The 26,654-nt window shown below is 38.2% G+C and overlaps 1 protein-coding gene across 1 annotated transcript in view; it reads left to right on the forward strand.

Moving 5' to 3' along the window:
• Positions 1-26,654, forward strand: part of ODAD2 (outer dynein arm docking complex subunit 2) — a 245,771-nt gene that overhangs the window by 163,154 nt on the left and 55,963 nt on the right. The window contains 1 exon segment of the mRNA XM_056107146.1: positions 26,013-26,201. Coding sequence (XP_055963121.1) covers positions 26,013-26,201 — 189 coding nt within the window.

The raw sequence follows: 26,654 nt of genomic DNA on the forward strand, positions 1-26,654 counted from the left end.
AGTAAACCAGTGTCTTAATTGGAAAGCCTAACTCTTTATTTTGGACAAAGTTCATCTATTAAGGTTTCATATAGCTCATAAGTAGTAAGGAAAAGCTACTACATGAAAACCATATTTTGTCAGTTTATTAGTGAATGATATGTCCATTCTTTAAAAGATTGGAAAATCTCTGTGAAATATGATTTGTGTTAAAGTTTGTATAGAACTTGAAATAACATTTAAGACAGGAAATAAGCATCTTCAGTTAAAACTAGTCAGTGTTCAGAAAAGTGAATTAAAATGAATTATGAAAGTTCTCCTGCAGAGTTTTCCATATAGTTTTATTTGAGAATCATTTAAGATTCTTTAAATACTAAACTTGAAGAAAGTTTTTTTTTTTGTTTTTGTTTCCTACTTATGATTGTTTACGGAGGACAGAAATTCTAAGAGTTGGCTTTGAAGTGATACTATTTAGCAAATTTCAAGAGCTGCAAGTCTGATTGTTAGACAAATAACAAATAACTGCTTTGTGAAAAAGTGTAAAAGATTAGTAAATGGAAGTGAAAAGCTTTTCTTTTCAAGCTGAATGATCAAACACATTTTTGGAGAAAAACAGTGGTTGAACAGGTGTTCAGTATTATGAACTTCTGATGTAAAGAATGCCTCAACTGAGTCTGGCCAAAATCCATGTGTTAAATTCTTTGTTCTTTAGAGTCAAAGTTCTCTGATGCAGAAAAGTCAACTCAAATTCTTGCTCCATGAACAATATGATATTGAAAAATACAGAAATTCATACACAGAATGTATAATTACATTACATCACTTACACTCACTTTTCTGCCTTTTGCCAACATTTATAAAAATCATGTTTCTTGTAATATCGTTGTCCTTTTTTGTACTATTCTTGGTATGTTTTATTTCTTGTGACAAGATAGATTTAATTTCTTCCATTTTGTTGCTTTAATAACTTTTAAAACTCTTAAGAGAAGTGAAAATATGTTTATTTACCTTTTTGTAAGAAATGCTTCATCTAATTCAGAGCCCAAAGTGCTAAATATTATACCAAAGAAGGTTATGTTTCCTATAATTAGATATGAAACAGAAATTCTTATTTTAGAAAAAAATGCACTGAGTATATAGTAATAAAGTGTAGAATTAGGAAAAATCTCAAATAATTATCTTCCAAATCAATAATATATCTATGATATTATTTGACCTTGTAATCTATTAAAACTTAATTTTGTGAGCTGGAGAAATACAACAGTCAAGATAAGCAAGGCCCTTATCTTGGCTGACCCAAGTCCCATTCCTGGCACCATATATGGTGCCCTCAGCATCAGGTATAACCCACGCACCCCCATTCCCCACCCCCCCCACACACACATACACACACAAATATTGTTACTACAAGTCTTACGATGGAGACGTTACTGGGCCCGCTTGAGCAAATCGATAAATAACGGGAGGACCATGACCGTGACTTGTTTAGAAAATAATGTAAGGTTTTGAATTTTAATTTGGAGGAATAAAATTTTGAATTTCAAAACCAGTGTTAGCCCACTAATATGCTTCTAACAGAGAAGCCAAAAATCATTTGAGAATAATTCCCCAAAAGGAAAAAGAAAAAGTTAATTTCTGTGAGCTTGGAAACAGTGCTTGGGCATTTTTGCTCAGGAATGCTGAGCTCTGAGTGTAGAAGAGGCCAACTTCATGACTACAGGTGTGACAGAACACAGCTGATCAAACAGGACAGGAATTTGACATGACTCCATGTTTAGCTTCAGCTGCCCAATGAGCCATGCCCAATCAGGAAGCCAACGAGAACTTGAGGTCTGGGCAGGGGTGTCATTTCACACGAAGAGCATTGCCAGAAGCACAGTTTGTGAGCTATGCTTCTGTCATGTTAGAGCCTCAGAATGTCCAGCTGCCCAGTGGTGTGCCAGAGAGGCTGCCCAGTTAAAGTGCTCACCCAATTTGGGGTCTGTTCTGACTAGTGACTGAGTACACCAAAAAACTAAAGGCATATTCTTCTTCTAACTCCCAGTCTCTAAAATTCTAAAAGAAAACGGTGAACTGTGTTACATTTTTCCCCCTGTAGATTCTTTGCTTCATTTTTAAATAAATATGTAAGCCCAAGCGAAGGTGAGGGTGTTAAAAAGCGATCTCCAGATCAGAGCCAGGACATCTGCTCTCTGCAGGTCAGGATTGTTGCTTTTACCTGAATTTTCTTTTCCTGCTGCATTTTCTCATTCTGTGCTGCTCACTCCCTGGCTTCCAAGAAAGGCGACATTGGTGATGGGTAGTTAAGGAAAGAGTAGTACAGCAAGTGTTCAAATATATGAAATGAAAAGTTTTCGTTACAGGCCCAATCCAGTCTAAACAGGTATGAGCAACAGTGAACTACTATGGAATTACTTAGCCATTTTATTTTGAAGGTATATTTTGTTACCAGTTATCAATTACTTTATTAAATCAATAATTTCATTCATTAAAATAACCATACCTTTATATTCTCTCAGCATAGAACAGCCCAGTATTATGCATTATGTGCCCTTGCCGCCGTTACAAACTGCATCACCTCAGAATTCATGGGACTGAGATCCCAGGTGCCCACAAAAATAATTAGCAATACTTCCAGTTGTAGGTTGAATGGAAGTGGTAAACTGGAATCAGAGGGAAATTTTTCAGTCTTTTGACCCACCACTGCATATTATGTCATGTATGTATTTGATGAATGGCTTTTATTATGTTAATGTGTTGCACCAATTTTCATGATTTTTATCATCCCAATATTCTAGAACTAAATTCTGCTTTATCATGTCATTCATTTGCTGGTATCCTATGGATGATAAATGCACTAATTTTCACAGACGATATTGGTCAGTAGTTTTCTTTATTGCATAATATCTTTGGCTGGTGTCATAGACCAGAGTATTACTTCCTCTTTAATAATTTAAAAGAGTTTGGAGAATCTTATGAAGCCTTAAAATAGTAAAATCTTCCAGTGGGATTTCTTTCTAAGCAAAGTTTTTTCATTACTTATTCTTCCTCTTTACTGGTTATGGGTATGTTCCAAATTTCTGGGACTTTGTTTTACTTTGTTTTTTAATGATCCAGTCTCGTTAGATTCTGTACATCTAGAAATTTCCCCATTTAGATATATGATTTGTCTTAAGTGGTGTTATCTTACAACTGAAAAAAAATCGGTTGTTGTTATATACCTTTTTTCTTTTCATTTCTTTTCCTTCCTTCCTTCCTTCCTTCCTTCCTTCCTTCCTTCCTTTCTTTCTTTCTTTCTTTCTTATTTTGGTTTCTGTTTTTGTTTTTGGGCCACACTCAATGGCTTACTCTTGGCTCTGCACTCAGGGATCACTTCTGGCAGGTTTAGGAGACTTATATGGGGTTCTGGGTATTTTTTTCTTTTTTTGGTTCTGGGTATTGAAACTAGGTTAGCTGCATGAAAGGAAAGCACCCTGTTTGCTGTACTATCTCTCTGGCCCCGCCTTTTTTCATTTCTGACTTAGTTATTTAATATATTGATGCTGGCATATACCACTGGTGGCTCACACTTGAATGTGGTTTAATATAAATTGTAGTGCTGTCGTCAACGTCTCAAGGCTTCTCTCTTTTTTTCTTGGCCAATATAATGAAAGATTCATCAATTTTGTTGATCTTTTGAGCAATAAATTCTTAATTTTTCTGTAGCATTTTTCTATGCTATCTTTTTCTTCCCTTTAATACATTGGTTATTTGCAAGTGCATTGCTAATCTCCACACATGTGAATTTTCTGTTTTTCCTTCATTTTATCACTATTTTCATTTAATAATATTGTGTTAACAAAAGTGCTTTGTATGGTTTCAATTTTTGAAAAGATAGTTTTAATCATTTAGCCTAAAAAAATTTATCTGATAAATGTTAAATGCACATTCAAGAAAAATGTATATTTTGCTGCTATTGGTTAGAGTGTTTTGTCTATTTGGTCCCACTGGTTAAGTCTTCTATTACTTTACTGATATTCTGTCCAGTTATTTTATCCAGCCTTGATAATGGCATGCTGGTGTTTAATTTACTTGGGGACTGTTTCTTCAAATCTGTCAGTTTGATTTATACTTATTGTAATCTGATGTTTGTTACATGTGTGTTTATACGTATTGTATCTTGTTAGATTTATGCTTTTATCATTTATAGTATCCTTATTTGACTCTGATAGTTTTTGACATGAGGTCTCTTTTATCTGTTGTCTTTTATTAAGAACTCTTGGTTGCCATCTGCACTGAGTACATTTTCCAGTCTTTCACTTTCAATCCATGCCTTTAGATTAAAGTGTATCTCTTATAGGAATGTATTGTTTGGTTCTTTCTAAGAACATCTATTCTTCCAATTTTTATCTTTTGATTGAGGAATGTAATCCATTTACATTTAAGTTTTTGCTTTTGTTTTCTGTATATTTTGTGGATATTTGCATTTGGTTGGTTTCTATAGTGACATAATTTGTGTGTGTGTGTATTATGGCTATTTTCTTTTTGATTGCAGAGATTATAAATAAATACTGTAATGCTAAAATAATCTATCCTAAATTAATATTAACCAGTTAAATTAAAAATCATTTCTAGTTCTACTTTCTAGAACTACTCTCCCTTTTTGTCACCAGTATTACAAAGCACATATTTATATTTTGTTTTATAATTATTTTAGACATCTATCTTTTAAATTATGTTAAAATAGTGGAATAAAAACCAAATTGCTTTAATATGTTAAATATATATTTCTCTATTATATATTTTTTCTATCAATAGGGAACTTTGTGTTAAATTTTGTCTTGAATTAGTATTCACTGCTATTTTTACTTTAAAAAAATCTCTTGAGAGAGGCTGGAGCAATTGCATAGCAGGTACGGCGTTTGCCTTGCACGTGGCCAACCCGGGTTCAATTCCCAGCATCCCATACAGTCCCCCAAGCACCAGGAGTAATTACTGAGTGCAGAGCCAGAAGTAATCCCTGAGCATCGCTGGGTGTGACCCCCAAAAAATAAATCCTTTGAGAATTTCTTGTATGACATATTTAGTTATTACATTCTCAGATTTTGTCTGAGAATATTTTAATTTCTTCCTCACATATTTGTCAAATATAAACGTCTCAGTTGACAAGGATTTTTTTTTAGCACATTAAATATATCATCTCACTATGTTCTGGCATACAATGTGTCCCTGGAGAAATTCATTGATATTTATACTGCTGATCTTTATTTAAATTTATATATAGATGAATTCTTTCTTTTGCTGCTTTAATGATACTTTCTTTGCCTTTTCAGAACTGGAGTTTTCCCAGTGTATGTCTTAGTGATTTAAACTATAGCATGCTGGGTTTCTTGGGTTTGTCTATAATAAAATTTGGGTTTTATTTAAGTTATTATTTATTCAAATAATCACTGTGGGTTTTTTCCCCTCTTGTTCTTCTTGTATTCCAATAATGTATATCTCTATCTGCTGTGTAGTATCTTAGTATCAGTATCTCTGTTTCTATGTCTCTGTCTCTGTCTCTGTCTCTCTGTTGTGCTCTCTCTCTCTCCTTCTCTCTCTCTCTTTTTCTCCTCTCTGGAGCCAGAGAAATAGTTGGCAAGAACTCACTTGCCCTGTATGCAGTGGGTTTGATCCCCAGAACCCCATATGGCCTCACAATCTGGCCAGGAATGATCCTTGAGTGCAGAGCCAGGATTAAGCCCTGAGCACTACCAGGTGTGTCCTAAAAAAACAAAATAAAATCTTTTTTCTTTTTGAGTCTTAGTGAATCTTTCTGGAGCTTGAGTCTGGCGCCTTAGAACACTCGGCCAGAGCGATAGCACAGTGGTAGGGCATTTGCCTTGCACGCAGCCAACATGGCCGACCCGAGTTCGATTCCTCCGCCCCTCTCGGAGAGCCCGGCAAGCTACCGAGAGTATCTCGCCCGCATGGCAGAGCCTGGCAAGCTCCCCGTGATGTATTCGATATGCCAAACACAGTAACAACAAAATCTCCAATGGAGACGTTACTGGGCCTGCTCGAGCAAATCGATGATCAACGGGAGGGCCTTTACTTTTACTTAGTGAATCTTTCAATCTAGTTATTGTGTTTTCTGTTCCAAAATTTTATTTGCTTTTTCTTTTTAAAGGTAATTTATAAATTATATATATATATATGAGTATTTCCCCCCTTTATTTTCCCTTAGTTCGATTCCTCCACCCCTCTCAGAGAGCCCAGCAAGCTATCGAGAGTATCTCGCCCTCACAGCAAAGCCTGGCAAGCTCCTCATTACGTATTCAGTATGCCAAAAACAGTAACAAAAAGTCTCACAATTTATTGTGAGACATTACTGGTGCCTGCTCGAGCCAATCGATGAACAACGGGAGGACAGTGCTACAGTGCTATAGTTCTTCCTCCATACACTTGCTTTTCTAGGGACAGGTTCTGGAACTTTCTTTTTTTCTTTCTTTATTTTGAATGAATCCTATCTCCTTGGTTTTGTTTTTGTTATTGTTGTTGTCAAAGATTTGTTCTGCTTGTTCTGTTTTTTTTTTTCAGTGTTGTGATCATTTGCTGAAAAATTAGAGTTTGGCAATAGCCATCTATCGTAGCTTTTGCAAATCGGCTTAGAAGATCTTCTCTAAGAACATACTTTTATCATTACTGTGGGCAAGAGCCCAGGATGAAGGTGAAATGTCCTCTTATGTCTTTACTGATCATTCCTCCTACTGAGGTTTATATATATGCCTTTAAAAATCCATTCCTCTCCATACACAACTGTCTTTAAGTGTCTTAATTTACCAGTTTCCCCCACCTTTTTGGTGCCTTAGCTGTCCCATTTTACTCCCTGTTCTGTACTCTCTTGCCCTCCATCCTGCCCCCGCTGTCTGAGGCTGCAGTTCTACAGTTTGCATATGCTACATTGTTAACCATCACTTTCCACAGCTCCTGACACATAAGGTAGACACCGCTGTCCTTCCCGTCTAGGTTTTGAGACAAGTGAGACTGGAGCCAGACCTTTGGGAAGTCATGGACAGGCCAGAAATGCTAAATATTTCCACTCCCCCTCTCAAAGAAGAAACTCATCTGTCTGCTTCCTCGGGCTACCTGATGCAGGAACGGGTGTGACAAGAACCAATTAACACTCCTCTGCCAAGAAAATTCCTGAAGTGTTGAGGATTTTTCTTAGTTCAGGGTTTGCTTATTTGGCATAAATCTCAGAACTTGCTTACAGAGCTCCTATAATGTTGCTTTGGTCAATCTATAGTTGTTTTCTTAATGTTTTAATGAGTGAACAAGTATCTGGAGATTCTTATCCCACCATCTTGGCCAAGTCTCCAAGCTCTCTAAGTTACAACCTCATCCTCCTGACAGGATGAGTCATCTGTCTCTTTTATACACAGTGTGCAACTTTCAAGTTTCCCTTTTTGACTCTCAACAGTTTGGCTATCATATGTCTAGGATTGTATCTCTGAATTTATCCTACTTGGAATTCATTAAAATACTTTAAAATACATAGGTCAATTTTCAAATCATAATTGGGTAGCTTCTGCCATTGTTTTAGTAATAATATTTTCCCCTTTCTTTCTCTTCCATTCCTCTAGAAATCTTGTATACATATGTAGGTATGCTTTATAGCACCCTATGGATATGATCTAAAGATATGATCCTTTTTCTTCATTAATTTTATTTTGGATCCTCAGATTATCTAAATTAACCTACATTCAAGTTCAATAATTCTCTTTTCTGTCTACTCAAATATGTTGTTGGGCCCATGTATGAACTTTCCATTTAGTTACTGTCTTTCAACCACAGAATTTCAAATAGAATTTTTTTATAATTTAAATCTCTTTATTGATATTCCATACTTCCTGTGACATAGTCCTCAAGCCTTAATTATTTAGACATGGTTTCCTTTAGTTCCTTGAACATATTTGCAATAGCATATTTGAAGTCTTTATATAATAAGTACAAGATGGTGCAGCTTCCCTGGGCTCAGATTTTATCGACTGCTTCCTTTACCTAGGGATGCACTTTGGCACATACTCTCCCTTTTCTCTTTATACCTCATAACCTTTAGCTGAAAACAATATTTTAAATAACATAGAAACTTTAGAATACTGACATTCCCCTTTATAGGGTTTGTATTACTACTGTTTGTTGGTGGTAGTAACATTTGTCTATTAGTGACTTTCTTGGTCTGAGACTGTAATGTCTGATTCTTTATGACAGTAACCTTTGTGGTACCTGGTGTCCAATTACTCAGAAAATTAATTAGCAAATGAGCTAGCAGGATATCTGAAAATGGCTTGTACTATTCAGACTCTCGTCCTTTAGTGAGAGGTTCTTTGTATGTTTTATGACACATGTTAACACTCAGAGTTCACAAGTCTCTCTTGCCCTTCATTCCTGCTTGCAGAGAGCCTCAAGGTCATACAGATATGACCAGTGGGGATGATTTGTTGTCCTTTCTTATATGCTCATGGTTCTGCACTTGCGTAGCAGAAAAATGGTAAAGCTCTTCAGAGTCCTCCTATGACATCGGATTTTAAAGATTTTTCTTTGAATGCTTTGTCAGACTGTTGCTTTTACTAACTGTTGTCACTAATCTCAGTGTTAAATAATTGCCACTGACCCTTTTTTGCAGGGGGTGGGTGGGAGGGGGCACAGCCAGCAATGCTCAAGGTTTACTCCAGGTTCTGTGCTCAGGGATCCCTCCCGGTGGTGCTTGGAGGACCACATGCAGAGCTGGGGCTCGAACCAGGGTCAGCCAGGGCATGGCATGTACCTTAATCCCTGCACTATCTCTCAAACCCTACAATGATATTTTTTTTAATGTCAAATCCTAAGGACATTAAAAGTCAAATCCATAGAGTGATCCTTGAGGATAGGAAAGACAAGCCTTTGAAGGTTTTCCTCCGATCTGGCATTCAGGACAAGTAGTGACCAGACATCCCTTGGATGGGGTTTTGGGGGCACTCCAAATCCGTCCTTCCTCTTCTTGGCTGCTGGTCTGCAGATTTTCCGAGATGCTACCGTTGCAGGACTGCCTGCTTCCAAAGCTATTAGGAGCTGGGAATAGAATACATTAAAATGCCACAGTGCTCACTGTTCTTACTGAGATTCAACCATTTTTTCTCTTTTTTAATTATTTTTACTAGGGATCACACCTGTTGGGTTCAGGGGACTCAAGGCCTTATCATGGGCCAGATGGGTCATACCTAGAAATGCTGGGGCTTGGGTGTGTCGTGTCTGGTATCCAAACTCAGCGTCTCACCTCTGCTAGTGTGTGCTGTATTACTTGAACTATCCCTACCTTTTCATTTTTCTCAAATAAAAACCAAAAAATCCTGCTTGCAAACTAAATTCTACAGTTCCATAAAAAATTCATTTTGCCTCTTTTTTTTAGAAGACCAAGTTTTTGAAAATCCTTATACCATTTCAGAATTGCTTCCTCACTATTCTCAAGCAACATAAACACTGAAGTTAAGAATTTCACACTGACGCTGATTGTAGAAATTATGGCAGCATGTTTTATTTTGCTTGTTGGTTATTTTGTACCCTAGTCTACACCACATTATCTTCAGAACTTAAGGAAAAATAGTTTTATGCAAAAACCCCTCTAATCTGTGTACTGAGATGGAGGCCTACACTTTTATTTCTAAAAAAAAAAAATCACCCAGAGTGATTATATTATATTTTACTTTGCAAAAAGTAAAACTAAGAACCTGGTTTAGATTTATCATTAGAGTCCCAAAACCTAAAAATAGCACCTTACATTTCTGAAACTCTTAATTGCCAAATTAATATATATATGATTAAAAGTATTTTTGATGCTATAAATAAGAATAGGTTATTTTCTCATGACAAAAATGTTTTTAACTCAATATTGAGATTTTTAAACAGGATTAAAAATGCATTAAAATATATTGCAGTGACTTAAGAGTTAATGATATGCAGAATGAAATTGATTTTATTACTTGCATCTATTGGTCGCACATAAATTCCTCAAATAACTAGAAAATAATAACTTTTGACTGTTATTATCATAGGAAGGCATTTTGCATGCTTCCCCTAAATAGTCTTTAAAAAAAATTTTTTTATTGAATCATCATGAGGTACAGTTACAAAGCTTTCTTGATTGAGTTTCAATCATACAATGATCGAACACCCATCCCTCCACCAGTTGTAGGTTTCCTACCACCAATGACCCCAGTATCCCCACCCCCACTCCCCCAGTCCACCCCACCCTCTGCCTCAATGGCAGGCAGTACTGAATAGACTCTAAGAGATAAATATAAGTGCCACTTTATAGATGAGGAAATTGAAGCTAATCTGTTTATTCAAATCTTATATATAACAGTGAGGAAATTGAGTTATAGCCCTATCTTTAATGCACAGTGAAATCAATTAGAGATGGTTATGAATGATGGTTCCCACCACTATACATTCTGATTAAATTGGCATGAGGTGTTAGTTGGACTCAGTTTTAAATTTACCTAGAGTAATTCCAGTTAACTTTGACATCAATGTTAAGAATAGAAGCCAAGATGATATTTCAACTGCTAAGAGTATATGACGAAGTTCTGAGTTCAATCCCAAGTACATATAGCTTCCCAAGCATTGCAAGGGAGTGATCACTACAAAAAGGTTAATAAAAAGTTCAAACAGTTGGACACAACAACAGCAGTAGCACTGTAGCACTGTCATGCCGTTGTTCATCGATTTGTTCCAACAGGTACCAGTAATGTCTCCATTGTGAGACTTGTTACTGTTTTGGCATATCGAATATGTCACAGGTACTTGCCAAGCTTTACCGCGTGGGCAGAATACTCTTAGTACTTTGCCGGGCTCACTGACAGGGGCAGAGGAAATGAACCTGGGTCGTCCTGGGTTGGCCGTATGCAAGGCAAATGCCCTACCTGCTGTGCTATCTCTCCAGCCCACCAACATCAGTCCTGTGTCTATATCATAGGAGAGAAGATTTCTGCTATACTAAACAGATCTCATCTTGATTTCTTTGTTACAGTCTGGATTTGTTTTCTTGGGGGTTTGGGTTTGTTTGTTTGTTTGTTTATTTGGGGGCCACACCCAATAATGCTCAGAGATTACTCCTAGTTCTGCACTTAGGGATCACTCCTGGCAAGGTTTGGAGGGACACATTTGGGCTGCTGGCAAGCACGCTACTTACTGTACTATCTCTTTACCCAATATTGAATTTGTTTAAGAGAAAGTCTAGTAAAGGAAGAAGGAATGCTAAGGAATCCAATTAATGTGAAGACTAATTAAAGGCACACATCACAGAAAATGAGCGACTGTTAATGTGAGGTCAGATATTGTAAGATCATCCAAAACTAAGAATTAGTTAACATAATGTTATATTTCAAGTCAAATATAAATTAAATAGGCTCTTATTTGCCCAACTGCAAAGCTAACTACATAGTTATAGAAAAATGTGATATAACCGCTGCTCTTCAAAAAGTGGAGGTTTCTTGACTTATTAGTTTGTCTGTAATTATTCATAGTTAATTATTCTCTATAAAGGTTTTAGGGTTTTCTTTTTGGTTTGGTTTTGGGGCCATACTGGTGGTGCTAAGTGGTTACTCCTGACTCTGCTCCTAAATTATTCCTGCCAGTGCTAGGAAACCGCATGAGATGCTGAGGCTCAATTCTAGGTTGGCCACTTGCAAGGGAAATAACTTACCTGCTGTATTGTCACTCCTGTCCCAAGATTATGGTGATTATGGTTTTAAGTGGTATTGTTAACCTGATCCACATTATGCAGAAGTACCTGATTAAACTTTAATAGAAAATTGCTTCACTTATCTTAATCTATAGATTATTTGGCTGGAGCGATAGCACAGTGGGTAGGGCATTTGCCTTGTATGCAGCTGACCTGGGTTCGATTTCTCCACCCCTCTCGGAGAGCTCGGCAAGCTATCAAGAGTATCTCACCCTCACAGCAAAGCCTGGCAAGCTATCCGTGACATATTCGATATGCCAAAAACAGTAACAACAAGTCTCACAATTTGTTGTGAAATGTTGCTGGGGCCCGCTCAAGCAAATCGATGAACAACAGGAGGACAATGCTACATTGCTATGGATTATTCAGTTCAAGTGGGGACATTTAAAATATATTAAAATTGAATATGCCCGTGCATAACTGCATGCACATATAGATTTATAAATAGATATTTTATAATGATGGAGCGATAGCACAGTGGTAGGGCATTTGCCTTGCACGCAGCCAACATGGCCGACCCGAGTTCGATTCCTCCACCCCTCTCGGAGAGCCCGGCAAGCTACCGAGAATATCTCGCCCACACAGCAGAGCCTGGCAAGCCACCCATGATGTATTTGATATGCCAAACACAGTAACAACAAAATCTCCAATGGAGACGTTACTGGGCCCACTCGAGCAAATCGATGAAAAACGGGAGGGCCTTTACCTTTACCTTTTATGATTTTCACGATCATATGATTTACATTTGTTTAGCACCTGTACTTACTCTAAGCTGCATACAAATACATTGTTGATAAGAAACTAGTTTAATTAACTCCGTCTCAGGATGCACAATGGTGCCTCTCAATTTAGACTTCTTCATTAATAGGATATTAGATCTACAGAAGAATTAACACAGGATATAGTAAATGGAAAACATCATTGTTAATTTGATATTTAAGAAAACTGAAATTGGAATGGGGGCATAGATAAAATCAATACTATTACATTTCTTAGTTTTTTGTGATTTAATTGAAAAAATATTCTAAAGTATAATGCATTTACTGCCATGTAAATCTAGGCTATAATAAATGTGTCATAAGGTTTTACATAATAATTTTGCTTTCTTTTTGTTCAGAAGGAAAGGTATAGTAGTGATATTCTAGATTTTTAAACTATATTTGAAAGTATTTAACTGTAAATCAGTGTATACTCTATTTCTCTCTGTATATATGAGCTATAGGAGTATTAACTCATAGGAGAAGAATAAAAATATTGTGATAGTCACACGATCTATTCTTTTTTCTCTCTCACTTTTTAAGTTAAAGAACTGTGATTTATAAAGTTATTGATCATTAAGTTTTATGCATGTAACATTTCAACACCAATACCATCACCAGTGTCATGTTCCTTCCTTCCGGCAGTGTTCCCATATTCCCTCCCCACCTCACCTCACCTGTCAACTTGACAGGCACATTACAAGGTTTCAATGGTTGCCGCTTAGATCTCATGTTTTCAGTTCTGTTGAGTCTGTGTTTTGGATATATGTCTATACCACTCACTTATATCCTCATTATGGGCTGGAGCGATAGCACAGCAGGTAGGGCATTTGCCTTGCACGTGGCCTACCTGGCTGACCCAAGTTCAGTTCCTCCGCCCCTCTCAGAGAGCTCGGCAAGCTACCGAGAGTATCTTGACCGCTCGGCAAAGCCTGGCAAGCTACCGGTGACGTATTAGATATGCCAAACACAGTAACAAGTCTCACAGTGTTACTGGGCCCACTTGAGCAAATCGATGAACAATGGGAGATCAGTGACAGTGATATATATATATGTATATATATGATTTTATATATCACAGATAAGTGAGATCATCCTGTATCTTCTTCTGGGTTACTTTGCTCAACATTATATCTACCAGTTCCAACCACGTTGCAGTAAATTGCATGATTTTATCATTCTTTGCAGCTGCATAGTATTCTGTTGTGTATATATACCTTGGGGCTGGAGCAATAGCACAGCCGGTAGGCCGTTAGCCTTGCACATGGCCAACCCGGGTTCATTTCTCCATCCCTCTTGGAGAGCCAGGCAAACTACCGAGAGTATCCTGCCCACAGGCAGAGCCTGGCAATCTCCCCATGGCATATTCAATATGCCAAAAACAGTAACAAGTCTCACAATGAAGATGTTACTGGTGCCCGCTCAAGCAAAATTGATGAACAATGGGAAGACAGTGCTACAGTACTACAGTTATGTATACCATATCTTCATAATCCATTCATCTGTTGTTGGGCACCTAGCTTAATTTCATATTTTAGCTCTTGTACTAGTTACAGCAATGAATAATGGTGTTTATCTGTCCTTTTGCAAGTTTTTTTTTAATTGAATCACTGTGAGATACACAGTTGCAAGTTTGTTCATGATATACCCATCCTTTCACCAGTGTACAATATATTCACGTTGTAGTTAGGCTTTTAAAAGCAATTACTTTGTACTGTTTTAGCAAAAGATTTTTCTAAAGTCTTTTTAGTTTGTCTGACATGCTATTTTAATGTGAATGTAGCATTTTTGAGTTTTTTATTTGCAATGTTCTACTTTTAAGCCTTCCTCAAATACTTTATTATGTATGATACAGTTTCTATGTGGCACAATAGAAAGCAGTGTTTTTATAGCCCTTCTGGTTAGAATTTTCATTTTAAGTCATGTTACACTTGTCTTGTATGTGTTTTAAAGTTGCATTATGTATATCTCACCTCATCAGAAAGCTGCCAGTTCTTTTTGCTGGAGGAAAGAGAAGGAATTTCATACCCATTAGTTTAATTGCATTATGCCATTAAAGTATCCAGTTTTCTGTTTTATTCATTAATCTGTTAATAATGTCTCAATATTTTCCTATTAGTTAAAATTTGAATAATGAGTAATTACACATTTTATTACTTTATTTTTCTTATCTGTGTTTTTGATATACATAATTTACAGAAATTATACATAAATTATATACTTAATTATATTGAATTTGATATCTTTTCTATTCAAACATTTAACTTCACTTATTTAGCATAACTAGGTTCTTTATAGTCTTCAATTTTTGATTACAATTTCTGCTTAAATATCATTGGAAAAAATAACTTCATCTTTTTTGCAAATAATAAAATTCTAAATGTTGATCAGATAATAGAATTGTTGGCAATTTCAAGTGTAAGCTTATAGTATATAGTGAAAAGATAATAAATGAGAATCAGGAAATCTAAGGTGTTAGAAATTTTTGTTTTCTTCATTTTTCATGAGATTTGAATCATAAATAAAACTTGAACCAGCCATGAAATGAAGATAGCTTCCCTTCTCAAGGCAGTTGTAAGGTATGGAAATATAGGATGAAGTCCTTTGTAAACTAAAAAACTTAGGCTGTTATTGTGTTCATTGTTATTATCATTATTATTATTATTAATGGTTTTTCTCTTACCAATGAAAATTTGAATTGTGCACAACCAATATTGTACCAGTGGTGAAATTGGCAAAACATACTTTTTCAGATATGTGAGAAGGTGGAAAATGTGGCGAATTTGCCCAGTCGTTCAGCATTAGTGAAAGACAGTTTTGGCAGAGTAATGACTTTTTCCATCCTCAAATATACTGTCTCCCTTTCCATAGAAACTATGTGAAACAAGACGTCATGTGTTTAAAATCTCTAAACCCTAAAAAAAAGAAAAGAAAAGAAAAAAGAATCTCACCTTCAAAACAAATAAACAAACTTTGGAGGAGCTTTATGGCTCAAGTCTAACATTTCACTGTCCCACAGATTGTAAACATTACAAGACCTTGGTGAGCCGTGCCCATGATCTCATTTGAGACTTTGGCTCCCTCTGTCTCATACCAGGCACCTTAGGAAGTTCTTGGATCAGAGGGAGGTGTGATCACTTTTGTTATTTTTCCCGGTTTGGCCACAGTGTTGAGGCTCGCTGTGTCTGCTGATAAAGCAGCAAGAGTAAGAGAGTTACTAGAGTGTGAAGTTCAATAGATCTTATCAATTTACATTCCACTCTACCTATACATGTGACTAATACAACTTTTAAGTGTTTTACTGTGGCTTAGTACTTTAAGGTTATAGTCTCCTTATTCTCTCTATCTTTATTTCAATAAATATTTATGAAAAGGTCTCTTAAGTGACAAATACCAGACTGTATCCCAAGTGAAAATCAAATATGACCAGACATCTTTGTTTTGGGAAGAGCTCACATCAATGGGGACGGAAAAGCCATCAGAAAAAATAATTACAATATTATGAAAAAATGTTGACAGATACTTTTGGTTTCAAGTGGCCAGATCAGATTTTCAGATTAATTGATTCTACAACTCTGCAATGAATTTATGGACTCAGCTACTCTTTGCTTGATATTCTAATATTCTCAGGGTGACATGCAATCATTAGTTTGTACAAGTAATTGTCCTAAGAGAGCAAAAACGACATTTTCTCAGAACTCATTGGCATAACTTGACTCTACCTAGCTGACCTTTGAACAGACATTTTGATGGGGGCAGAAAGCCTTGCATGATTGATGGAGGCCAGTCAAAATACTGAAGAGTAGAGGACTCTCTTCTGATGTTCATATGTGACACCCATACAGAACTATGCTTGGCAAACACAGAAGAGGAAATGGATTTGGTAGGAAACCATCCTTTAAAATATGGCGGGGAAGCGAAGTAAAAAAGAGAGCAAAACAAACAAAACAAAAACATGGAGGTAAAGGGACTTATCAATACCAAGAAGAGAAATGGAGGGAAATTTGATGGAAATGTTATTTAAATTTCCATAAGGGGAAAATGAGAGTTTTCAGTCATGCATACGTGTTTACAAAAGTTTGACCAAACATCTAGGTAGGTAAAGACAGTGTACTTTAAAATGCAAGATAGGCTTCCTACCCTACTGAGACCACAAGTTGCCCCCCACGAGCAGCTCTTTGGCACGGCCATGGCCCCAGAGGTACACCGAACTAATTCTGAACCCAGAAGCTTTTGCCAGAAATGTGAATGGACTATGCATTAAACTACGGTGCCATGCTCCCCACCCCGGGAGGGAAAGGGTGTCTGTCTCTTTCACCTTCCCCACCCCCCACCCCCTAGTGGCACGGTGGCTGCCGCCTCAGAGCTTATTGGACAGCCAGGTATGAGCCAGCGGTGACATTGTCAGGGCAACTGTGGCCTCATAGGATGGGGTCAGACCGGCACGTCCTTCCCACCCCATGGGGACGATGAGTTGCCCCCCACAAGCGGCTCTCTGGCACGGCCATGGACCCAGAGGTACACAAACCAATCTCGGAACTATGCAGCTTTTGGCAGAAATCCCTCCAGACTTCATTAGTAAAATATCAGAAATCTAAAATTGTGTGGCTGCAATAGTGGCCACGCGACATAATATGGTCTTCGTAACTACCAATAGGAAACAAATTATTTCACTATGCCTTTTCAGCAGTTTGATTGTTGGGGTAAAATTCCAAATAATAATGGTGCATCTTTTGTCAAAATAATGAACGTAATCAAAGTAGAGAGAGAGTTAAGTGGAAATCATCTACCTCACAGGCATGGGAAAGGATGGGATGGGGGGCATATTGGGGTTCTTGGTGGTGGAAAATATGTACTGATGAAGAGATGAGTGTTTGATCATTGTATGACTGAGACTTACACCTGAAAGCTTTGTAATTGTTCTCACGGTGATTCAATAATAAATTTTTTAAAAATTTAAAAAAATGCAAAATAGCATGGCCCTTTAGACACAAGAGCAATTCTAGGGACTGAGATATAGTTTATATCAACAAATAATACTGGGAATAAGACAAGGACGTGAAAATGAGCCTGAGTTGGGAAATACCTGAATGTCTTCAAATGATTTCTACCTTTTCCTGAAGGAAATGAAGCTGGGTGCAGATCTGAGCATATCTGCTGTCCTTTGGACAATGTCTCTATTTTACTTTTTTATTGTAGTTTGGGGTACATGGTTACGACTGTGTTAACTTTGTAGTTATGATGTACAGTTTTTCTAGTCTTTTTGGAGGTCTGATTTCATTAAGTGGATTAAGACTTCATTACAATTCCTTGGGAAAGGTCCAGCAGCCTCCCATGCTTCTATAAGTTTTATACTAGAAGGTCATTTTGACCATTAGAAACCTGAGTTACCTTTTCTTTTTTTGACTAGTTTAAATCTGTCCTCTCTGCTTGTTTAATGGTTCCATTCCAAACTGATTTTCCTTTTATCCTAATTCTTTATAAATATCTTTTCCTCTTTAAAAATTGTTTTTTGTTATCACATAATTAGGGTGTAATAATTCTTCATATATCTCATTTGAATATTTCTAAGATTTTCCTTTTGTCCCTCCTTGTAATAACTCCATGTAGCTTTCTGGTACTGGTTCAGAGGTAGAGTACCTTCCTGGCAGGCATGATGTCATAAAGTCAATCCCTGACTTCGCCTTATGTGTCAAGTCCAATCATGACGGCATTCTATTTGTGAGAACTGGTACCCCTGCAAAGTATGTGTAATGCATCAAAATCTGGTGCGCCAAAGCTTCACAACCAAATGTACAAGCATTGCAACCAGTGTTCAGTGTATCGTGACTTAAGTGTGTGTAACCCCTGATATCAGTCACAATAGCAACAACAAAAGGAAAAGAAGGGTGATTATAAAAACAACTATGAGGGCCTGGAGAGATAGTACAGCATATAGGACACTCGCCTTGCACATGGTTTGATCCCCAGCACCAGGAGTGATCCCTGGGAGCAGATTCTGGTGGTACTGAGGGCTTACTCTTATCTGAGTGCTTAGGGGTCACTCCTGGTGGGGCTTGTAACCATTGAACCCAGGTCAGGTGTGTACAAGGCAGACACCCTACCCACTGTATTTCACGACAGCCCTTCAACTCCCTTTTTATCTGGACTTTTTCATTCCTTCGTCGCATTGTCTTTGTCCCATGCTTTGGGGATGAAATTTCTATTTATTTCCTCACAAAGCCAGGCTTTGTTCTAGGGATAGGGAAGCTTCAGTTTGCAGTCTTAAAAGTTCACTCTGTGCAGGCTGACAGAACATTCCAGCGCCATCAGACCTCCTGGCATTTCAGTCTTTCCATGAATCAGAGCCTGAGCAGCCCATTCCTACCATCTGCTGCTGCTGAGTTCCAGGGAGTTCTCTTGCAATTTGGACTCCCTGCTCCTAGGTCTTTCCCAAATCCCTCTGCTTTCCTTGATAGGTTTTGAAGTTTCTTAGAGCTTGGTAATGGTGGGTGGTTTGTCCAGATCTCATGGTATTTTGGGAGAGTCAGTATAGACATTTTGCCACCTACTATTTGTTTCTCTGTTGTTTGTTTTTGGGCCACACCTAGTGATGCTCAGGGCTTACTGTTGACTCTGAACTCAGGGTACCACAGAGAGTGCCGGGAATTGAACCTGGGTCAGTGGTGTGCAGGGCAAACACCTTGTCTCTCTAGCCCTAGTCACCTCCTATTTTTGTATATGTTGTCTTTTTTTGTTGTTGGACTAGACTAACTGCTACTTTTTTAAAAGGTAGATATGAAAAGGGTGCCACCATTATCTTTCAGAAATTTCTGTTATTTTTTTTAATATAGGAGTACTGCTGTTTATTCACTCATTGATTAAGATGATTGAATTGGGCATGAGCTCCACATTACTTTGTTTTTAAATCACCATGAGATACAGTTACAAGGCTTTCATGTTCAAGATTCAGCCATGCAACGATTGAATACCCATCCCTCCACCACTTTCCACCACCAGTGTACCCAGTATATTCCCCCACCCCCGCTATACGAGTCCTCACCTTGCCTCCATGACAATCAACTTCCTCAATACTCTCTCTCTACTTTTCGGCATTATGTTTTGCTCAAATTTCTCCACCACCATACAAGCCTGCCTGCCAGGATCATTTATTGTCCATTGCTCGTTTTGAATATCTTTGGTGCTGTGGCAGTGAACTTCTAGAATTCTATATTGTAAATGGTTAGGTTCCAGAGACCTTTCTGTAGGGCATTAATCCATTCTGGGATTCAGTTGGGCATCTCTTGCTCCAGGTAAGATGGTACCTGGAGGTATATTGTGGGGATGACAGCCAGGCCAATAAGGACAGCCCGGCACCTCTAACCCCATGTGGCATGGAGATTTAATCCTGGAGCCCACATACCTGGGCCTTGCTTGTGGAAGCTCTTGGTCACCGTGTTTCCATCTGGAGTAAGCAGGGAAGAGTTTACCTGCTCCATCTGGGTTGTCTCAGTGAAATTGGCTCGGTATGGGGCCCAGAGATATCTCTGGCTCTGTAGTGTCTTCCAGGACTCATTACTGTGTCTCTGGGCCAGGGCTGTTGGTGCACTAAGATGGCATCTGGAGGCACATTGTGGGGGGTGACAACCAGGCCGACAAGCAGGCAGGGAGCGGGGAGGGACAGCTCAGTGCCTCTGCCACCATGCAGCATGGAGATTTAATCCTGGAACCGCATATCTGGCCTTGGCTTGTGGAAGCTCTTGTTCTCCGAGATTCTATTTAGAGTAGGTGGGGAGAGTGCACCTGCTCCATCTGGGATGCCCTGTTGAAAATGGCTCCGTATGGGGCCCGGAGACACCTCCAGTTCTGTGGTGTCTTCCAGGACTTGCTGCTGTGTCTCTGGCTTTTGATCTCTTTCAAGGTTTATTTATGGGTCTCTGAAGCAAGGCCAGTAATAGAGTTTACAGGGTGGCACTGGAGTTGGTTCGTGGGGATGACTGCCAGTGCTTTCATGTGTATTGGTAAGTGGGGGGAAGTAGCCCACCCCAACTCCGTGAAGGCCTAAAGATTTCAGCACAAAACCCACATACCCGAATATCCAGCAGATTATATCTTGGTGAGGTCCATCCTGAGACAGTTGAGCCAGGAAAGGGGGGCGATTCTGGATTGTGGAAGCAAGCAGCTAGTGGGGGCTCTACTTGGGCAGGCACAGGCCAATTTGCCCCCCTCTGATTTACCCCAGTCTGTTCAGCCATGCGAGGGTCTGAGATTAACTGTGGCTTTTGGTGTCTTTTGAGATTATCTATGGGTCTCTGAGATAAGGCCAATAAATGAGCTAGTATAGATTAGCCAGAGGGTTTTATGGGCATGGTTCCCACATACCTAACTTTTACCATTTAATTTCTTGTTAACTTGGTCCCAATTTGTTGGAATCCAGCCAAAGACACAGCAGCAATTTTGGCGTGTCAGGAAACCTAAAGGCACCATCACTTTGCTGATGCACTCACCCTGCAGGTACAGGTTGACGTGTTGGCAGCAACAAACCCCCATCCTCTGTTATTTTCTTGAGAAATAAAATTGTCAATTTTGTAACTGACAAATATATTTGATTCCAGAACTTATAACAATCAGAAAAGTCGAACTTTGGGATTACATGTTCAAAGGTCCCTGCATTCTTTTTCAGTGAAGCAAGGTTGTTTTTACTGTTAAATGAATCTTAGAAAGACATGAAGGTTCGGGGCAACACACACCCGAAGGGGTGTGTGTGAGGCCCCTCCCCATCCCAATGAAACCAGCCCAGCAGCTGAAAACCTCCAGAACTCAACTGCTGCTGTGCTCACGGCTGCTCTCCACATGCTCGTGCTAAGCCTCTCCCATGAGTATACCTATTCCTGGGCCACATGACATCTCATACTTTACACTACTAATATTCCAAGAGTAGTGTACCACATTTTGTGGGGTTTAAAGTAGAAGGCAACCAACCTTAGGAGGAAATATATTTATACAGATATAGATTTAAGCGCACAAGACTCAACCTTTAACAACATGTTATTAATCTCTTATAGAAGGGCTTAATGGCCCCTGGGTGAAATACGATTTTCACTCACTTTACTCTAAGAAACCTTTTATGTCTCATTTTTAGTGTATTGGGCTGGAGCGATAGCACAGCGGGTAGGGCGTCTGCCTTGCACGCAGCCAACATGGCCGACCCGAGTTCGATTCCTCCGCCCCTCTTGGAGAGCCCGGCAAGCTACCGAGAGTATTCTATATGCCAGACACAGTAACAACAAAGTCTCCAATGGAGATGTTACTGGGCCCGCTCGAGCAAATCGATGATCAATGGGAGGGCCTTTTAGTGTATTACTCAAAACAAGCAATACAAAAGAAATTGTTTCAGTTTTGCTTTGGGGCAGGGGTTGGGGTTCAGCATGGAAACATCCAAAATATGGTAGTGGGAAGGTGGAATGGTGGGATGGGATTGGTGTTCAAATATTAAATGTCATCAAATATTGTGAACTACTTTATAAAAATAAATAAAAAATAAAAAGAAACACATGAGGGGAAAGAAAGAAAGGACTGCGTGTTCAAGAGAGAGCACAGGTTTCTCCAGAGTGTTAAAGAAAGCAAAGAAACATAGAGATAAGCAAGTGAGATTTATATTCAAGGGAAAACACAGGCCTGAAGAGTGAGCCCCCTTTGTTTGCATTTATAATTGAGGCATCAGTGCTTTACAAGAATATAAATATATTAGTGTTTTGAGCATGCAGTGTTACCATCCCATACCTGCCACCACAGTGCCAATATTGCTCCACCATTGTCCACTTATTTCTTCTTGCCTACCTTCACCCCTGTATAACCTCAGTTCTGTTCTCATAAAGATTTGTTTTAATCAGATTGTCTATTAGCTTGTTTGATTTTTTTATATACCATCTTTGAATGAGATCTTTGTATTTCTCCTTCTGACTTAGCATGACACTCTTTGGTTCTGTTCATATTACATCTGCAGCACTGTAGCACTGTCCTCCCATTGTTCATTGATTTGCTCAAGCGGGTCCAGTAATGTGAGACTTGATGTTACTGTGTTTGGCATATTGAATATATCACAGGTAGCTTGTCAGGCTTGTCAGGCTTTGCCATGCGGGCGAGATACATTCAGTAGCTTCGGCAGCACATATTACATCAAAAGGAAAAAATTTACATGTGCACAATCTCACTTAGACTACATATGTGGTTAAGAGTAACATATCACAGAATTATACAGAGGCTTTGGGATCATACAGCTCTAAATTCAAATCTCCCTTCTGGCCCTTTTTTTATTTCACATGTCACTTCTCTGTGGTTTTCTTAATTCCTAACAAGAACTTTTTTTTTATGGCTTTTTGGGTCACACTGGCAATGCTCAGGAGGTATTCCTGGTTCTGAACTTAAGAATTACTTCTGATAGTGCTCGGGGAGTCATATGGGATGCAGGGGACCAAACCCGGGTCAGCCATGTGCAATATGGCTTGCTGTACTATTGCTCCATATAGTTCCTAACAAGAAAGAAAATACCACTATCCTGACAACTGATTAGCACCTCAAATCATACCAGTAATTTTAATTAGGATGGGGTATTTAATTTGAAATTAATAATTTCATATTCATCATCTTTTGCTCTGATAGCATCTATCAGGAGGGGAATAATAGATTACAATAAAAGTCAAATATGTTTAACATACTGCATAAAAACCTGTATTGTAGAATTCTAGAAATAAAAGCAGCTATTTTCAAAATGATTATATCAATGCATCAGAATGTAAAAAAATCTACTGTCCATCAAATTTCTTTAAATTTTTTTTTGTGAACAAGGCTATCAGTGTGCTGATATTACTTCCCACAGAAATCGGGAGACACGATAGATGGTTTTCATGGTTGAAGAGAACCTAATGTGAGACTTTCCTTCACCATCCACTAGAAGCTTAATTTGGTTGGGTAGGCCTTTAAATGAAAGTTTCCTTTTAGAGTCATCAGTGTGCAAACAATCAAATTCAGTGCATAGTATACAATCTGGCACAGGAACTTTTATAGAAACTAAGCATACAGCAATGAACAGGACAGGAAGAGTCCCTCCCTCCCTGTCAAAGGCAGAGTTCAAGGTGAAAGGGTGAAGGTAAAACATTAAGGCATGACTGTGCTGAGTTGAGTGATGAATGTTATGAAAGAACCAGGCATAAGAGGAGAAATGGTTTCCACTAGACATGAAGCTCAGGACAGATTTCATGATGGAAATTGCACCGTTGATGGTAGCCAAGGATGTATAAGAATTTCCAAGCTTGTGGAGAAGTTGACCCCAAAAAGGCATGAGCACAGGCATGAAGAAACACACTTATGTCCACACCAGAGGAATGGAAACTTGAAGGTCGTCTGCTGAAGTTCAGATTCACCAGGGAAGCTTTAAAAATGAAAATTTGTATAGACTATGTCCGCCCAAGAAGACATCTCCTTCTCATGGAATGACGCCCATGACTCTGATTATTAGCTCCTGAGGGAAACCACTGTTTTAGGATGTGTGCATGGAGCTAGAGTTTGGATTTCATGCTAAGGGAATGGGGACTATGGAAAGCTTTGGAAGAAATGGGAATGAGATGATTTACTTGTTTAAAAAATTCTAAGTAAACCAAAACATTAGATCACTACCTAATAAGGAATACAATCTAGCTTATGAAGTTCAATATCTTTGAACCTCCATTTAAAAAATCCCAAATGGAAAGAATCCCTGCTTTATATGCTTATTGTGTGGCTTCACTGTGGGGCATTATGTAGCAAGTGCATACTACCATTTCTGATAAAGATCTTGACTCAAAATATACTAATTTAGAGACTAGAGGGATAGTACAGTGGGTAGGTCTTTTACTTTGCACGTGGCTGACCCAGGTTTAATCCCAGCATCCCATATGATCCTCTGAGCACTGCCAGGAGTAATTCCTGAGTGAAGAGGCAGGTTTAATGCCTGAGCATCACTGGGTGTGGCCAAACAAAAAGATACTGATTTATATTATTTGAGGAAGACATGAATCTAAATAATTAATAGTTACTATATAGTCTTTGCCTTAGATCAGGAATTTGGGGCTTTCTTTCAATCATCTTTTCATTTTCCTTTCTCTCTACCCATGCTTGATAGCACTCACTTCTAACTCTATCCTTGTCAACTCTTCAACATCAGTTTGGGTTTCTTTCTAAACCCAAGAGAACCGAACGTGAGACTTTCCTTCACCATTCATTAGAAGCTTAGTTTGGTTGGGTAGGCCTGTATGTCCTTTTGCATGTCCCCTCTAATGCAGAGTGCTCACCTACACCCCATAATAAAGAGAATATAAAAAGAGGCCTTCCACTTCTCTGGTCTTCCTACTTTAAGATGCCCTATTAACCAGCTTCCCTACTCTTCCCTCCTTTTATTCATATAGTTTCTACAAAGTTCAGGAAAAAAATCTGTAGGGACTCCATTCAACTTAGATCTTCTAATACCAAACAACTACTCTTCTTTACATCCCCTGCCCCTGGTAGAAAAACAAATCCTGCCTTTTCTGTGTTAGCACTGTGGTCAAGCCAGAAATAGGGGAAATTAATCACTGAATTTATTATATTCTCTGACCAATCCTCACAAATTGACAGTCTTCTCTACGGGTTTAGGCCATCAGCCTCATCTGAATTATCACCCCTCTGAATCTCAATGTGTAAAATAGGCTTGAAGTTCCCAGCACAATTTTTTTTCTGTTTTAATGCTATCCCTGTCATTCTGAGATGCCCTCCATGATACAAAATTGATAAAATTCTCTTCCACCAACATGTTTAAACCTATTCAGTGGTTTTCAAAATGCCTGCAAATGAACTCCATACTCTACATATAGGACCCTTCACTGAAGATACTCTCATTTTCTCTTAACTATTTTATGCTTCAACCTTTCTAAATGATAATTTAATTGTTTGAAATGGACTCCAGTCACCAGTGAAAGAAAGCTGTGATGTGCCTTACGGAGAAAATGTGTATTTGCTATCAGCTTAATTCAGGAATGAATTACTGTGTGCTATTTATGTATTGAATGATAGTGCATTGACTGTGTATGAAATACCATGTCTTTGAACAGAAACATAAGGTTATGTATTGACAGTTTGACTGAATGTTATGGCCAGAGCCTTGGTACAACTCCAATTTCCTCTAGGAGTAGTGGCGTGGTATTCACAAGTCCCGATTTTGAGATGAGTTTATATAACATGACTGGACACAGTATAACAGTATAATAATACTGGACACAACAGGTCTCAACTACAGTTTTCAAACTTCGAAATACCCATTTAGTTATCATAGTGTCTCCCTCATAATGGCTTTTTGATAAATGTTGAAATTGAATTGTTTTTGTATACACACACTCTATGCAGACATAGAAAAAATTATATGTACTAGAGAAATTAAACATTGCATTTCATACTAAAGGTGTATCTCACAGATTTGTCATTATTTTGTGATCTGAGAAATAGTTTTTTTTAACATGGTCTTTATTTTTATGGTTACCTAGGACTCTGGAGAAATGGTCCGTTCCTTTGTTGGTGGTTTGGAACTTGTTGTCAATTTACTGAAATCAGATAATAAAGAAGTCTTAGCAAGTGTGTGTGCTGCTATTACTAATATTGCAAAAGATCAAGAAAATTTAGCTGTTATTACAGATCATGGAGTTGTTCCTTTATTATCTAAATTAGCAAATACTGTAAGTACCTTGTTTTATGAAAATATATTTTGTCATAAGATTTAATGGTATAGTGGCAAAAAGTGAATTTAAAATAAAAATTAAATTAAAGTTTAAATTAAAAAGAGACCAGGATACAAGTTTAATGTTCATAACTTGCACATGGACTTTAAGTCATATTCTTTAATTTCTCTAGGAAAAATACCTGTGGCAATGTATTTTTTTAAATTTTTATTAGTGAAACACCATGAGGTACAGTTGTAGACTTACAAATTTTTGTGCTTGGGTTTCAATTATACAATGATCAAATACCCATCCCTCCACCAGTGCCCATTTTCCACCACCATGGGTCTCAGTATCCCTCCCACCCCCCATCCCTCTCATTTCACCCTGCCTCTGTGGCAGGGCATTCCCTTTTGTTCTCTCTCTCCTTTTGGGTGTTGTGGTTTGCAAAAGAGGAATTGAGTGGCAATC

Source organism: Sorex fumeus, unplaced genomic scaffold (assembly GCF_029834395.1).
Source record: "Sorex fumeus unplaced genomic scaffold, SorFum_2.1 ptg000007l, whole genome shotgun sequence".
Taxonomy (NCBI): Eukaryota; Metazoa; Chordata; class Mammalia; order Eulipotyphla; family Soricidae; genus Sorex; species Sorex fumeus.